Source organism: Hyperolius riggenbachi, chromosome 11, assembly GCF_040937935.1.
Source record: "Hyperolius riggenbachi isolate aHypRig1 chromosome 11, aHypRig1.pri, whole genome shotgun sequence".
Classification (NCBI taxonomy): domain Eukaryota; kingdom Metazoa; phylum Chordata; class Amphibia; order Anura; family Hyperoliidae; genus Hyperolius; species Hyperolius riggenbachi.
Genome location: NC_090656.1, coordinates 187,502,234 through 187,517,899, shown reverse-complemented (window position 1 = coordinate 187,517,899; position 15,666 = coordinate 187,502,234). Strand labels below are relative to the sequence as shown.

General features: G+C 47.4%; 1 protein-coding gene across 4 annotated transcripts in view; it reads right to left on the bottom strand.

Moving 5' to 3' along the window:
* CBFB (core-binding factor subunit beta) overlaps positions 1–15,462 on the bottom strand; it is an 88,897-nt gene extending 73,435 nt beyond the window's left edge. For 3 of the 4 annotated variants that reach the window (XM_068260898.1, XM_068260900.1, XM_068260899.1), the window contains exon 1: positions 15,252–15,461. In XM_068260898.1, coding sequence (XP_068116999.1) covers positions 15,252–15,329 — 78 coding nt within the window. In that variant the 5' untranslated portion in view covers positions 15,330–15,461. Of the gene's footprint in view, positions 1–15,251 lie in introns of all 4 variants that reach the window. The other variant, XM_068260897.1, reaches the window with a different exon arrangement.
* Positions 15,463–15,666: the final 204 nt, after the last annotated feature.

The following is a 15,666-nucleotide window of genomic DNA, read 5'->3' as shown; positions in this document are numbered from 1 at the left end:
CTATCATTACTGCTATTTACCACCAAAGGGGCAGAAACTCATCCTCTCCCCTGCCCTCTCCATACACACAACACACTGTGCCATCCAACATGATCTATAGAAATGTGGGGCAACAAAGGTTCCAAACGTGAAATGTGATGGAAAGCAAATCTTAGTGAACAATGACTGAACCCCCCCCCCCCCCCCCCCCCCATAACTCAGGGTTATCACTAAACTTATTTGAAGGTGCTCCTGAGCTACAGAGCAAGAGGCTGAACTGTTAAGTGGTAGAAGCTCTGCACACTGCTTGATGATGTTGAGGGGAGGAACAGACAGTAGGCAATCCGTTTTGCCTGTTTTGTGTGCAAATGTTCTCTGTGTAGAGGAAGATCCGTTTTGTATTGCCTTTCATTGCCCCTGCGTCTCTGGGGTCTGTGAAAAGCCTGCAAATCCGGACTCTCCATTAAGTTTTTAAACCCAGATCGCCCATAAACCTGTGATTGAAGTGGGTGAAGATGGCCGCTATTTTTAACATTAATATACGTGGCTCCGGTTTTGGTCCAGGTCCAAAAATGTAGCCACGGATAGTTTATAAAACAAATGTGAACCAAGTCTTAGGGTCCGTTCACACTGCACGCGTTTCCATATGCGTTTTGGAAACGCGTGCGGGGGGCCGACACGCAGGACATCAGACATTGCATAGAGTGCAATGTCTGATGTTCACACAGCATGCGTTCCGGACCTGTGCGGTCCGGGAACGCATGCTGCACGCAGATTTTACAAAAACGCGCGGCTGTCCCATTCACTTTTCAGTGATGGGATCAGCCACGCAACGCATACGAACGCGGATGGCGTGCGTTCGTACGCGTTGCGGTCCGCACTTTGTAGTCTGAACGGGCTAACTGCAAATGTGTAACATGCAGCGGTGTGCCGGCGGGTCGCGAATAGCACAGCTAATCGCGATCGCTCCAAAACCGCCGCAGTGTCCAGTGAATCACTCCCGCAAAACGCCGGCGGTTGTTGCCGGCGTTTTGCGATTTTAGATGTGAACGGGCCCTGAGGCAGCAAAACATTTCAATAGGAATCATTTCATAGAAAAGCATCCAATCAATGATAAAACAGGCTGAGATGGATAGAAACAAATGTATAACTCTGCACTACAGATGGCAACAAAACTGCTGTTATGTTACCACATTCACATCCACTGTGCCACCTGTTCCCCTCCAATTACCAGCACAAACTGGTTTATGCATTTTGTTACTTTTTATACATCACACCTTCCAGTCAAATGTTTCAGATTTGTTCTGGACTTCTGAAAATCCAAATCACATGGGTGATTGTGTGTTTTCCACCAGCTGAAACAAGTGAATGGCACCGTTTATTCTGTACTTTTACCAGGGCTGTGGAGTCGGTTCAAAAATCCACCGACTCCGACTCCTCAGTTTAGGATTCCACCGACTCCACGACTCCGACTCCTCTAATTTGCACATTACAATTTTGTTGATTAAAAGTATGTAACATGAAATTCGTCTCTTAACTGCCAACGCTTAGGAATTTTACAAGACAACTGAAGTGAGAAGGATATGTAGACTACTATATTTATTCCCTTTAGACTAAAACTAGTCCTTGGTAAGAGTACTTGTAAAAGGTACAAACCGGAACAAAGAACATCTATCAGGCCCTAGGCAATGTAACTGTGGGTACATGTAAGAATGATGTGCAGGTACTCTGCAGGGGAATGAGGAGATTGTAAACAGACAACACCTCTGTGTTCAATGTGCACAGCATTCTCAGTGGATTCCCTGCAGCTCTGTGGGGAGTGCATATGTAGAGTATAGTACTACTGTGTAACAAAGTAAACCCGAGACAGATGAAATTAAAGTTTTATACATAACTGGGGCTTCCTCCAGCCCCCTTCAGGCTAATCAGTCCCTCGCTGTCCTACTCCCCCACCTGGATCTTCTGCTATGAGTCCAGGTACTTGAGCCAGTCAGGCGTAGTGCACATGCACACACTGCGCCGCCAGGAGCATACTACACCTGTGCAGCACTATTGCGCAGGTGCAGAATGTTCCTGGCTGTGGGAGCGGCATGCGGCCGGACAGCGCTGACTGGCTGAATTACCAGGACTCATAGCAGAAGATCCGGGTGGTGGAAGACAGTGAGGGACTGATTAGCCTGAAGGGGGCTGGAGGAAGCCCCAGGTATGTATAAAACTTTACTTTTCACCCGTCTCAGTTTACCTTTAATTTGTAGTCACCAAACCAAATTTTAATAACATATCAAATTATTTGATTTCATCAGCAAAGGGAGTGCATACATTTGCATAAATCAGCATCAATGCAGAATTATTTCCATCTCGTTGACCATCTCTATTAGTGACATGGCTACACATCAGGCTTTATTCTTACAGCATAGATGTTATTTAGTGTATATAAGAGATTCCTGTGTACACATCATATATACAGTCACAATCAGATATGTATATCTGACTTTAAAAATACAGGGACTGCTTTATTGAAGCAGCACAAGTAACTAATTTTGATTGGTTTATTTCATTTTTGTAGACTAAGCACAGCTATTACTGTATATATACATTATTTTTAATGACTATTATCTGAGAAATAGAACATTTTATCATATTTTCTATTTTAATTACAGTTACAAATTCATTAGGAGTCGGAGTCGGTGCATTTTTTCCCGACTCCGACTCCAGGCACCCAAAATTGCCTGACTCCACGACTCCGACTCCACGACTCCGACTCCACAGCCCTGACTTTTACCATCATTTGCGCGAATGCCGCTTTCCGTTCCTGATTTTTCCTGGCATTTCAGCCGACCCTGGATGCAAAATGCAGCTTCCAGGGGTTCTCTAGTATGTTTAAAAAAGCTAAAACTGACACTTACCTGGGGTTTCTATCACTCCCCCTGCAGCTGTAATGTCCCGCGCCATCCTCCTCCAATGTCTAACTAGACGAATAGAACTGCAGCTGTGCTGCCGTGTCATCGGGAGCTTACTGCGCAGGCGCAGTACAAAAAAACTTTGTACTGCGTCTGCGCAGTAAGCTCCTGATGGCGCGCGGGAGCAAGCACGCGCGCTCCCACCGCAGCCGCAGTTCTATTGGTCTAGTTCAGTGATCTGCAAACTTGGCTCTCAAGCTGTTAAGGAAGTCCCACAATGCATTGCAGGAGTCTGACAGCCACAATCATGATTCATAAAGGCAAATTCATTGTGGGACTTATAGTTCCTTAACAGCTGGAGAGCCAAGTTTGCAGATCACTGGTCTAGTTAGATGAATAACTAGCAGGTTAGCGGCGGCGGGGAACGGAGCATCGGAGGAGGACGGCACAGGACATTACAGCTGCCGGGGGGTGATAGAAGCCCCAGATAAGTGTCAGTTTTAGCTTTTTTCAACATACCAGAGAACCCCTTTAACCGCCATGTCTCGGTGTCTCTGGGGGTGAAAACACTGAGCACCGAAGACAGCCATCAATGCTTTTCTGCAAAAGCATTTGTTCGAGGTGCCACATAACACCAGACAGTCGCCCGTGTGAACAGGTCCTTAGAACCTCTAGTAGCAAGGAAAAAGTACAAGCGCTTCCCAATAGAAGCCACAAAGGGAGATGCTGCAGCCACGATGATTTCTTACACCAATAGATAGTGCAAGTGACTCTAGAAATCTCTGCGTAATCCACATGGCACTAGTCTTCTTTAACAGATATATAAACAGCTGTCAGTCATCCATATCACAAGGTTATGTGCAACAGGGACCCGATCAAGCTATGAGCGCATTAAAAGCACAGACAGTGCCAATCACAAATTATCATAAAAACCTTGAGATGCCCACACTCTAGTCCGTTCCTGACTGGTTTTGGCAATTTGTTGTCATCAGATGGCGCTTGCCGAAACTGGTCAGGAGAGGACTAGAGAGTAGGCATCTCAAGATTTTTCCGATTAGCACTGTTGGTGCTTTTAATACGCTTATAGATTGCACAACACAACGTGATAAGTATTGCTAAAATAAATACCCCATCCATGCCTGACTCTCCTCTATTCACAAGTTTCCCCCTCCAGTTACTCCTCTATACACATGACATCACCTCTACTCGCTCCTCCCAAAGTAAGTACACACTTCCACTATATTCACACACTTCCTTCTCCTCCATACATAACCGCTTCCATTCACTCTCACCAAAATAGGTACCCACTTTCACTCCTGACCCCCATCTATTTCCAGGTTTTCCCCTCCAGTAATGATGGTCATGTCTAGGAGAACTCATAGAGAAGCACTACCCTCCAGCAGAGCCAGAGTAAGGCCACATACAGACATCAGACCATAGTCTTTGGAAAATGAAAGATCACAGACCAATCTTACCACCCTTCCTGTAGTATAAGAGCCATACTCTACACAGTCTTTTCTATGGAGCTGAACTCCACATCAGAAAAAAATCATTGCAAGATGCTGCACACACAGATGCTGTACAGACACAAAAGATCAGTATCTGCAAAAGATCTGTTCCTGCCAAAAATCCATTCCTGCAAATTGCAATGATAGTCTATGAGATCTGCAGATCATCATACACACATGATTTAACTGACATTCATCTGCAGATCTGCAGATCTGAAAATCCATCCTGGTGGATCTGATCTGCAGATGAATGTCAGTTAAATCATGTGTGTATGATGATCTGCAGATCTCATAGACTATCATTGCAATTTGCAGGAATGGATTTTTGGCAGGAACAGATCTTTTGCAGATACTGATCTTTTGTGTCTGTACAGCATCTGTGTGTGCAGCATCTTGCAATGATTTTTTTCTGATATGGAGTTCAGCTCCATAGAAAAGACTGTGTAGAGTATGGCTCTTATACTACAGGAAGGGTGGTAAGATTGGTCTGTGATCTTTCATTTTCCAAAGACTATGGTCTGATGTCTGTATGTGGCCTAAGACCAAGCAGAGCCCTAGGCAGGGTGACATATCTGGGCCCCCACCCATACATGTAATAAGTGCATGCCTCTCTTCACTTCGCTTTTCACAACAGATCCAATGGATCCATTGCAGACTAACAAGTGTGAATGGCTCCTATTTTTAAAATAGTATCCATTCACTATACGTTTTGTAAAGCGGCAAAATGGACAAAAAATGTCAGTTTACCACTCTAGTGGGAACACAGCATTACTATTAGGCAGAAGACAGGAGAGGTTAGTATGAGGGCCAGTTTCCACTTAGCTGGCGTGCGTCGTGTAGGACGCACGCCAGCACTTGTAGTGATGCGAGTATGCATCCGAAATTGTTAGCTATGCCATCCATGGCTATAGGGATTCGGGTGCGTGCTGCAGGAACCTGCAGCTTGCAGTCCAGAATTGCACTACAGTGTAATAAGGGATAAGAGGAGTAGAGATGGCCCGAACCTCCGATTTTCGTTAGCAAACCGGGTTCACGAACTTCCGCAAAAGGTTTGGTTCATGCGAACTTTCGCGAACCGCAATAGACTTCAATGGGGAGGCGAATTTTGAAAACTAGAAAAAAATTATGCTGGCCACAAAAGTGATGGAAAAGATGTTTCAGGGGGTCTAACACCTGGAGGGGGGCATGGCGGAGTGGGATACACGCCAAAAGTCCCGAGGAAAAATCTGGATAGGACGCAAAGCAGCGTTTTAAAAGCAGAAATAACATTGAATGCTAAATTGCAGGCCTAAAGTGCTTTAAAACATCTTGCATGTGTATACATCAATCAGGGAGTGTAATTAGAGTACTGCTTCACACTGACACACCAAACTCACTGTGTAACGCACCGCAAACAGCTGTTTGCATCAGGGCGGTGGAGTCGGTACGAAAATCCACCGACTCCGACTCCTCAGTTTAGGATTCTACCGACTCCGAGACTCCTCTTATTTGCATATAACAATCTTGTTGATTGAAAGTATGTAACATGAAATTTGTCTCTTAACCACCTTAGCGGTATGGACGAGCTCAGCTCGTCCATTACCGCCAGAGGGTGCTGCTCAGGCCCTGCTGGGCCGATTTACATGAAATAAAGAGCAGCACACGCAGCCGGCACTTTGCCAGCCGCGTGTGCTGCCCGATCGCCGCCGCTCTGCGGCGATCCGCCGCGAGCAGCGGCGAAAGAGGGTCCCCCCAGCCGCCTGAGCCCTGCGCAGCCGGAACAAATAGTTCCGGCCAGCGCTAAGGGCTGGATCGGAGGAGGCAGACGTCAGGACGTCGGCTGACGTCCATGACGTCACTCCGCTCGTCGCTATGGCGACGATCTAAGCAAAACAAGGAAGGCCGCTCATTGCGGCCTTCCTTGTTTATTCTGGGCGCCGGAGGCGATCAGAAGAACGCCTCCGGAGCGCCATCTAGTGGGCTTTCATGCAGCCAACTTTCAGTTGGCTGCATGAAATATTTTTTTTTTTATTTAAAAAAAACCCTCATGCAGCTGCCCTGGCGATCTTAATAGAACGCCAGGGTGGTTAACTGCCAACGCTTAGGAATTTTGAAATACAACTAAGTGAGAATGATATGGAGACGGCCATATTTATTCCCTTTAGTCATAAACTAAATCTAGTCCTTGGTAAGAGTACTTGTAAAAGGTACAGACCGGAACAAAGAACATCTATCAGGCCCTAGGCAATGTAACTGCGGGTACATGTAAGCATGATGTGCAGGTACTCTGCAGGGGAATAAGGAGATTCTTCCTCTATTACACATTCTTCATGTACAATCTGAACCAGGTTTATGGGTGATATAGACAACTCCTCTGTGTTCAATGTGCACAACATTCTCAGTGGATTCTCTGCAGCTCTGTGGAGAGTGCTTATGTAGAGTATAGTACTACTGTGTAACAAAGTAAACCTGAGACAGATAAAAGTTTTATACATACCTGGGGCTTCCTCCAGCCCCCTTCAGGCTAATCAGTCCCTCGCTGTCCTCCTCCGCCACCTGGATCTTCTGCTGTGAGTCCAGGTACTTGAGCCAGTCTGGGGTAGTGCGCATGCACACACACCGCCGCCGGGAGCATACTACATCTGCGCAGCACTATTGCGCAGGTGCAGAACGCTCCTGGCTACGGAAGCGGCATGCGGCCGGACTGCGCAGACTGGCTGAATTACCAGGACTCATAGCAGAAGATCCAGGTGGTGGAGGTGGACAGCGAGGGACTGATAAGCCTGAAGGGGGCTGGAAGAAGCCCCAGGTATGTATAAAACTTTTCTTTTCATCCTCCTCACGTACCATTTAATTCGTAGTCACCAAACCAAATTTTAACAACATATCAAATTATTTGATTTCATGAGCAAAGAGAGTGCGTACATTTGCATAAATCAGAATCAACGCAGAATTATTTCCATCTCATTGACCATATCTATTAGTAACAAGGCTACACATCAGGCTTTATACTTACAGCATAGATGTTATTTAGTATATATGTTACGGCCAGAACCCGAAGTCTGGCCACTTCGGGTTCTGGCCGGTCAGAATGCGAAGTGGCCGGCTTATCCGGCCAGTATGCAAAACGGCGAGTTTTTGCGGACTTTGGCCGGCCAGAATGCATTCTGGCTAGATGTGGCCGGCCAAGTCCCGAAGTACCGTTACCCGCCGCAAATTATGGTTACCTCCGCTTCATTGTCCCTCCTGCTGCTGCTGCTTATTTTTTTCGTCCCCTTTTCTGTCCCCCTCTCCTCCTGCAAGCAAGGACTCGGGGCTTCCTGTCATGCCGCCGGCTGCAGGCGTTTTCTTCCTCTCCTGTATGGACCCGGGGCTGGCTTGTATGCTGCCGGCTGCAGCCGCTTTCTTCCTCTCCTGTATGGACCCGGGGCTGGCTTGTATGCCGCCGGCTGCAGCCGCTTTCTTCCTCTCCTGTATGGACCTGGGGCTGTCTTGTATGCTGCCGGCTGCAGCCGATTCCCCCGCTGCCTTCCGTCTTCTCTCCATCTTCTTCCCGCAGCCTTCTTTCTCCGCTTTCTGTCTTCTATGCATCTTCTCCCAGCCACCTTCCTTCTCAGCCTTCTGCATTCTATCTTCTCCTCTTCCCGAATCCCAAGCAGTGCACTGCTCCCAGCCACCTAATTTAAAGTGGACCTTAATTCTTGCACAGGACTGAAGGGTAGGTTTACAAAACGCACCCTGTATGTATCTAGAGAGTTTAGCCTGCCTGCTCTCCCTCATCTGTGACTAAAAACCATTGTAATTTGATCTCTCCTGTGTCACCTGACTACTGCGGCAGAGCAGCTAATTTGAAAGCACAGGATGTTAAATATGTCTGCTTTATTAAAGTGGATCTAAACTCATGCACTGGACAGAAGGAAACCATGGCAAAATGCACACTGTATGTATTTAGAGAGTTTAGCCTGTCTAATTCCCCCTCATCTGTAACTAATCACCATTGTAATTTGCTCTCTCCTGTGTCACCTGACTGCCATAGCAGAGCAGCTAATTTGAAAGCACAGGATGTTAACAATATGTCTGCTCCCATGAAAGCAGGATGTAGACACACTGCAGATTTATTACAGGATTTTTATCAGCTGTAACTAAGAAATGCTTTTCTTTAAAATTATTATTATGCTGCATCTGTAGCAGAGAGGAAGTTCTGAGTGCTATTCATGGTGCTGGACAGGACCCAGGATGTTCTGGGATTTGCGGGTTTTGCAGTTTGGCCGACTGACTTTGGCCGTTTCTAGAACTGGCCGGCCAATGTCATAAATTCCCAGCATTTTGGACTTTGGCCGGTTCTAGAAACGGCCGGCCAATTCTAGAATTGGCCGATTTCTGGTTTTGGCCGTAACATATATAAGAGATTCCTGTGTACACCTCATATATACAGTCACAATCAGATGTGTATATCTGACTTTAAAAATAAGGGGACTGCTTTATTGAAGTAGCACAAGTGACTCATTTTGATTGGTTTATTTTATTTTTGTGGACTAAGCACAGCTATTACTGTATGTATAAACGATTTATGACTATTATCTGAGAAATAGAACATTTTATCATATTTTCTATTTGAATTACAGTTTAAATTCATGAGGACTCGGAGTCGGTGCATTTTTTCCCGACTCCGACTCCAGGCCCCCAAAATTGCTCCGACTCTGACTGCACAGCCCTGGTTTGCGTAGTGACGGCTGTGCTGGACTGGTGCGCACCATGGCGAGATTGCTCTTCCTCACTCAGTGATGTCAGGTAATGTCTGACTGCCTTAACTTTCAATGGTTCTTTCTCTACCATTGTTAAAGATTACATCTATTTTTTTAAATACTTGTTCTGCTTGCTGCTCAGTACCTGCAACGAGAATCTTATGGAGGGCAAGTCTGCCATTGCGAGTGACCACGGGTAATGGCTGGGGAATCCTAGTTCGATTCCGGTCCGGAGTGGGAGCCTAAGAAACGGCTACCACCCCGCACATCCAAAGAAGGCAGCAGGCTTGGCATGCACGTCCCGAGGTAGTGACCAAAAATAACAATACAGGAGGACTTTCGAGGCCCTGCTGTATATGTGAAATGAATCAACTTTAAATCCTTTAACGAGAATCTGTTATGGAGGGCAAGTCTGATGGTGCCTTCACTGTGACTCACCAGGTTGGTCACCTCCTCAAGGAGGCGAGAATCTGTTATGGAGGGCAAGTCTGCCATTGTGAGTGACCACGGGTAATGGCCGGGGAATCAGGGTTCTATTCCGTTCCAGAGTGGGAGCCTGAGACCCATGCTGTATAAGTAATGTACCTGCCCTGACAGTGCTTTGCAGACCAGGCATCTGTGGTCAGATGGACCCTTGACCAGGGCTGTGGAGTCGGAGTCGTGGAGTCGGAGTCGTGCAATTTTGGGTGCCTGGAGTCGGAGTCGGGAAAAAATGCACCGACTCCGACTCCTAATGAATTTGTAACTGTAATTAAAATAGAAAATATGATAAAATGTTCTATTTCTCAGATAATAGTCATTAAAAATAATGTATATATACAGTAATAGCTGTGCTTAGTCCACAAAAATGAAATAAACCAATCAAAATTAGTTACTTGTGCTGCTTTAATAAAGCAGTCCCCGTATTTTTAAGGTCGGATATACATATCTGATTGTGACTGTACATATGATGTGTACACAGGAATCTCTTATATACACTAAATAACATCTATGCTGTAAGTATAAAGCCTGATGTGTAGCTGTGTCACTAATAGAGATGGTCAACGAGATGGAAATAATTCTGCATTGATGCTGATTTATGCAAATGTACGCACTCCCTTTGCTGATGAAATAAAATAATTTGATATGTTATTAAAATTTGGTTTGGTGACTACAAATTAAAGGGTAACGGAGACGGATGAAAAGTAAAGTTTTATACATACCTGGGGCTTCCTCCAGCCCCCTTCAGGCTAATCAGTCCCTCACTGTCCTCCACCACCCGGATCTTCTGCTATGAGTCCTGGTAATTCAGCCAGTCAGCGCTGTCCGGCCGCATGCCGCTCCCACAGCCAGGAACATTCTGCACCTGCGCAATAGTGCTGCACAGGTGTAGTATGCTCCTGGCGGCGGAGTGTGTGCATGCGCACTACGCCTGACTGGCTCAAGTACCTGGACTCCTAGCAGAAGATCCAGGTGGTGGAGGAGGACAACGAGGGACTGATTATCCTGAAGGCGGCTGGAGCCTTGGAGGAAGCCCCAGGTATGTATAAAACTTTAATTTCATCTGTCTCAGGTTTACTTTGTTATACAGTAGTAGTATACTCTACATATGCACTCTCCACAGAGCTGCAGGGGATCCACTGAGAATGCTGTGCACATTGAACACAGAGGTGTTGTCTGTTTACAATCTCCTCATTCCCCTGCAGAGTACCTGCACATCATTCTTACATGTACCCACACTTACATTGCCTAGGGCCTGATAGATGTTCTTTGTTCCGGTTTGTACCTTTTACAAGTACTCTTACCAAGGACTAGTTTTAGTCTAAAGGGAATAAATATAGTAGTCTACATATCCTTCTCACTTCAGTTGTCTTGTAAAATTCCTAAGCGTTGGCAGTTAAGAGACGAATTTCATGTTACATACTTTTAATCAACAAAATTGTAATATGCAAATTAGAGGAGTCGGAGTCGTGGAGTCGGAGTCGGAGGAATCCTAAACTGAGTAGTCGGAGTCGGTGGATTTTTGGACCGACTCCACAGCCCTGCCCTTGACCCAGCGCAAGACGAACCAAATCGAAAGCATTTGCCAAGAATGTGTTATTATGGAGGGCAAGTCTGCCATTAATTCAACTGTGTGAAACTTTCTATGGTACTTTCTCAGTACCAGGGCTGTGGAGTCTGAGTCGAGGAGTCGTGGTTTCACAAACTGAGGAGTCGGAGTCGGATGATTTGTGTACAAAATCCACAGCCCTGTTAAATATTAGACTAAGGAGTGGGAGTCGAGGAGTCAGGGCCATTTTGTTTACCTGGAGTCGGAGTTGGAGTCGTGGTTTCATAAACTGAGGAGTTGGAGTCGGAAGATTTTTGTACCGACTCCACAGCCCTGCTCAGTACCATGGTGACCACGGGTAATGCCCGGGGAATCCTGGTTCGATTCCGGTCCGGAGTTGGAGCCTAAGAAACGGCTACCACCACACATCCAAGGAAGGCAGCAGGCAGGCATGCACGTCCCGAGGTATTGACCAAAAATAACAATACAGGAGGATTTGAGGCCCTGCTGTATATGTGAAATTAATCAACTTTAAATCCTTTAACGAGAATCTGTTATGGAGGGCAAGTCTGATGGTGCCTTCACTGCGACTCACCAAGTTGGTTACCTCCTCAAACGGCCGCATGAGCCTGCATGCAATTCTCATCAGTGTCCAGTTGTTGGGCCACAACATCCCCATCTCCCCAGATTGTGTCCTTCTACTGTAATTGTACAGGTACTGGGTGACGGCTTTCTCCTGTTCTAGCAGGCGAGAGAGCATGACCAGGGTCGAATTCCAGCGAGTCGGGCGATCACATATCAAGCGGCAAGTTGTTTCTCTGCAGAATGTCCGTAAAGCGTGCCACTGAACACAACAGGTAGGTATATGCAGTGATGAGGTGGGTCCACTGAACACAACAGGTAGGTATATGCAGCGATGAGGTGGGTTCACTCAACACAACAGGTAGGTAAATGCAGTGATGAGGTGGGTTCACTGAACACAACAGGTAGGTAAATGCAGTGATGAGGTGGGTTCACTGAACACAACAGGTAGGTAAATGCAGTGATGAGGTGGGTTCACTGAACACAACAGGTAGGTAAATGCAGTGATGAGGTGGGTTCACTGAACACAACAGGTAGGTATATGCAGTACTTGGTATTACAATGTGCACCTGTCACACACACAGCTAGTCACTGGGCCTGGCAGTGGCACACACACAGTATGAATTAGCAAGGCTGTCTATGCAACACAAGTGTCAGTGGGACACACAGAAGAAAAAAAATTGATCACAAAAACAAGATTAGCCCTCAAAAGAGCTGTTGTGGGGTGCTATTTTAGCAATAAGAATCAGGCAGGAGCACGCTAACAAGCCTACAAGAGCCTAACTAATCTTTCCCTATGAGAGACTGCCAGCAGCTGTCCCTTCTCTCACTATTGCAGGCACACGAGTGAGTGTAAGGGGGGGGGGGGGGGGGAGTGGCTCCAGGAGGGAGTGTAGCCCGATTGGCTACAATGTGCCTGATGACTGATGTAGAGGGTCAACGTTGACCCTAATGGTGCACTATGGGGGCGAACCGAACTTCCGGAAACGTTCACCTTACATGGAAAACGCGAACCACCGGAAGTTCGCCTGGAACCGTTCGGGCCATCTCTAAAGAGGAGCCCAGGGATGAATAAAACCAAGTTAAATAAAATAAAAAAACACTTCAAAAGAAGAAAAAAGGAGGTGACATACCTCAATAATGACAGTCTTATTAGACAATAAAGTTTTATTAGTATAAGCAACACGTTTTGGGAGTCTGAGTCCACTACCTCAGGTCAATTAGAGTGCCGAAGGGTTAAACAGCTGGACTAATGAGGCGCTCATTAGCCCAGCTGTTTAACCCTTCAGCACTGTAATTGCCCTGAAGAAAGTGGGCTTACACCCACGAAACGCATTGCCCATCTAACGGGACTGTCATTATTGTGGTAAGCCGCCTCCAGGTGTTTTTAACTCGGTTTTATTTATTCCTGGGCGCCTCTTATGCCTTATTATGCTTCATATCGCCCACCATTTTGGGTATGAGGGTTACACCTGGCCCCACATTCACACCATTGTGAAGGCCATTGACTTTTTCATCAAGAGAGCAACCGCATCCTGTCCAGGTTGGACACCCCGAGTGGAGCCGGGTTATACATCTTCAAGTGATCAGTTGCCCCTTATTCACCCCACCTTTGTGAGTAATCATTTGTCTAATAACTAATTATTCCTTATCTTCATAACATTTGGGCTCCCTTTGTCTTTGTGCTTTCTGTCTAAAGGCAGCCATACACTGGTCGATTGCCACCAGATCGACCAACATATAGATCCCTCTGTGATCAGATTCGATCAGAGAGGGATCTATTGGCTGCCCATTACTGCACACAGATTTTGAATCGAATTCACAACCTGTGGAGTTGCCGCCTGCTCGCCTTGTGGATTTTGAGGTCTGTCAGGGACTGCGAACGGAGCAATTTAAAAGCTCAAGCCCAGACCACTCAATACGAGCCCCCTTGTCCTCATCAGGCCCCAGGCAAGTGCCTTTATTGCCTTGCCCTTCAGTCTCTTCTTCATCCATATGACATGATAACGCCTCCATTATTCACTTCCCCTCCTAATTCCACTCTATTCACAAGGGTCCTTCACATCCGTAACATGACATAACCCTTCCATTCACTCTCCCTAATACAAGTACGCACCTCCACTCCTAACACCCCTCTATTCACATGCTTTACCCTACTCCATACAAATGACATCCTCTACTCACTCCTCCCAAAGTACCCACTTCTACCCTAGTCACAAAGTTCTCTTTCCTCAATACATGGCATAACCCTTAAATCCACTCCTAACCCCCACCTAGACCCTCTATCCCCTACATGATGATACCCACTTCCACTCCTGCCCCCCTCTCCCCTACATGGTATGATACCCACTTCCACTCCTAACCCCCACCTAGTCCCTTTCTTCCCTGTATGATAGGATACCCACTTCCACTCCTGACCCCCCTCCAGTCCCCCTCTCCCCTACATATGATACCCACTTCCACTCCTGACCCCCTCTCCCCTACACGATATGATACCCACTTCCACTCCTGACCCCCCCCCCCCCCCTCTCCTCTACATGATATGATACCCACTTCCACTCCTGACCCCCCTCCAGTTTCTCTCTCCCCTACATGATATGATACCCACTTCCACTCCTGACCCCCCTCCAGTCCCTCTCTCCCCTACATGATATAATACCCACTTCCACTCCTGACCCCCCTCCCCTACATGATATAATACCCACTTCCACTCCCGACCCCCCTCCAATCCCTCTCCCCTACATAATATGATACCCATTTCCACTCCTGACCCCCTCCAGTCCCTCTCTCCCCTACATGATATAATACCCACTTCCACTTCTGACCCCCCTCCAATCCCCCTCTCCCCTACATGATATACTACCCACTTCCACTCCTGACCCCATCCCCTACATAATATGATACCCACTTCCACTCCTGACCCCCCTCCAGTCCCTCTCTACCCTACATATAATACCCACTTCCACTCCTGACCCCCTCCAGTCCCTCTCCCCTACATGATATAATACCCACTTCCACTCCTGACCCCCCTCTAGTCCCTCTCTCCCCTACATGATATACTACCCACTTCCACTCCTGACCCCATCCCCTACATAATATGATACCCACTTCCACTCCTGACCCCCCTCCAGTCCCTCTCTACCCTACATATGATACCCACATCCACTCCTGACCCCCTCCAGTTCTTCTCTCCCCTACATATGATACCCACTTCCACTCCTGACACCCCTCCAGTCCCTCTCTACCCTACATATGATACCCACTTCCACTCCTGACACCCCTCCAGTCCCTCTCTACCCTACATATGATACCCACTTCCACTCCTGACCCCCCTCCAATCCCTCTGTCTTATGTGATATGATATCCACTTCCACTCCTGATGCACCCTATCCACAAGTTTCCCCCCCAGTAAGTTTCCCCTATACATGACACGATACACCTCTGGCCACCTCTCTCCCCACCCCGCCCGGACCCGTCAGTCCCCCGCAGCCTCAGCAGCAGCCCAGCATCCTCTTCTCAGTCCCCTCACCTCACATTCCCGGCTCAGCTTCCGGAAGAATTCCTCATTCTCAAACTTGCTTCTCTGGTCGGGAACTACCCGCGGCATCTTCTCACCCGCCGGGTCACCTCTGACTCTTCCTGTCACCCGCCCGGGTCACCTCACCCTGGGTGTCTCCCGCCCGGTGGTCGCTGCTCTCAAGCTCCGCCCCTTTCCTGCTCTGCTACCTGCCCCTCCCCTGCAATCACGTCCTCCTCCATCACTCCGTGGCCCACGCCCCCATCTTCCAGCCCTGCTTTGTGACGTCGCCCGTGTACCGTTTGAGCAGCGTAGATCCAGGATGGCTCTGAATGAGTCACGTGTAGCTGTGTGGCTCATTAGTGAGTGTGTCAGTCATACAAGTCAGTGGATGGTTCCAGGAACAGGAACACGGTGACGAATCCTA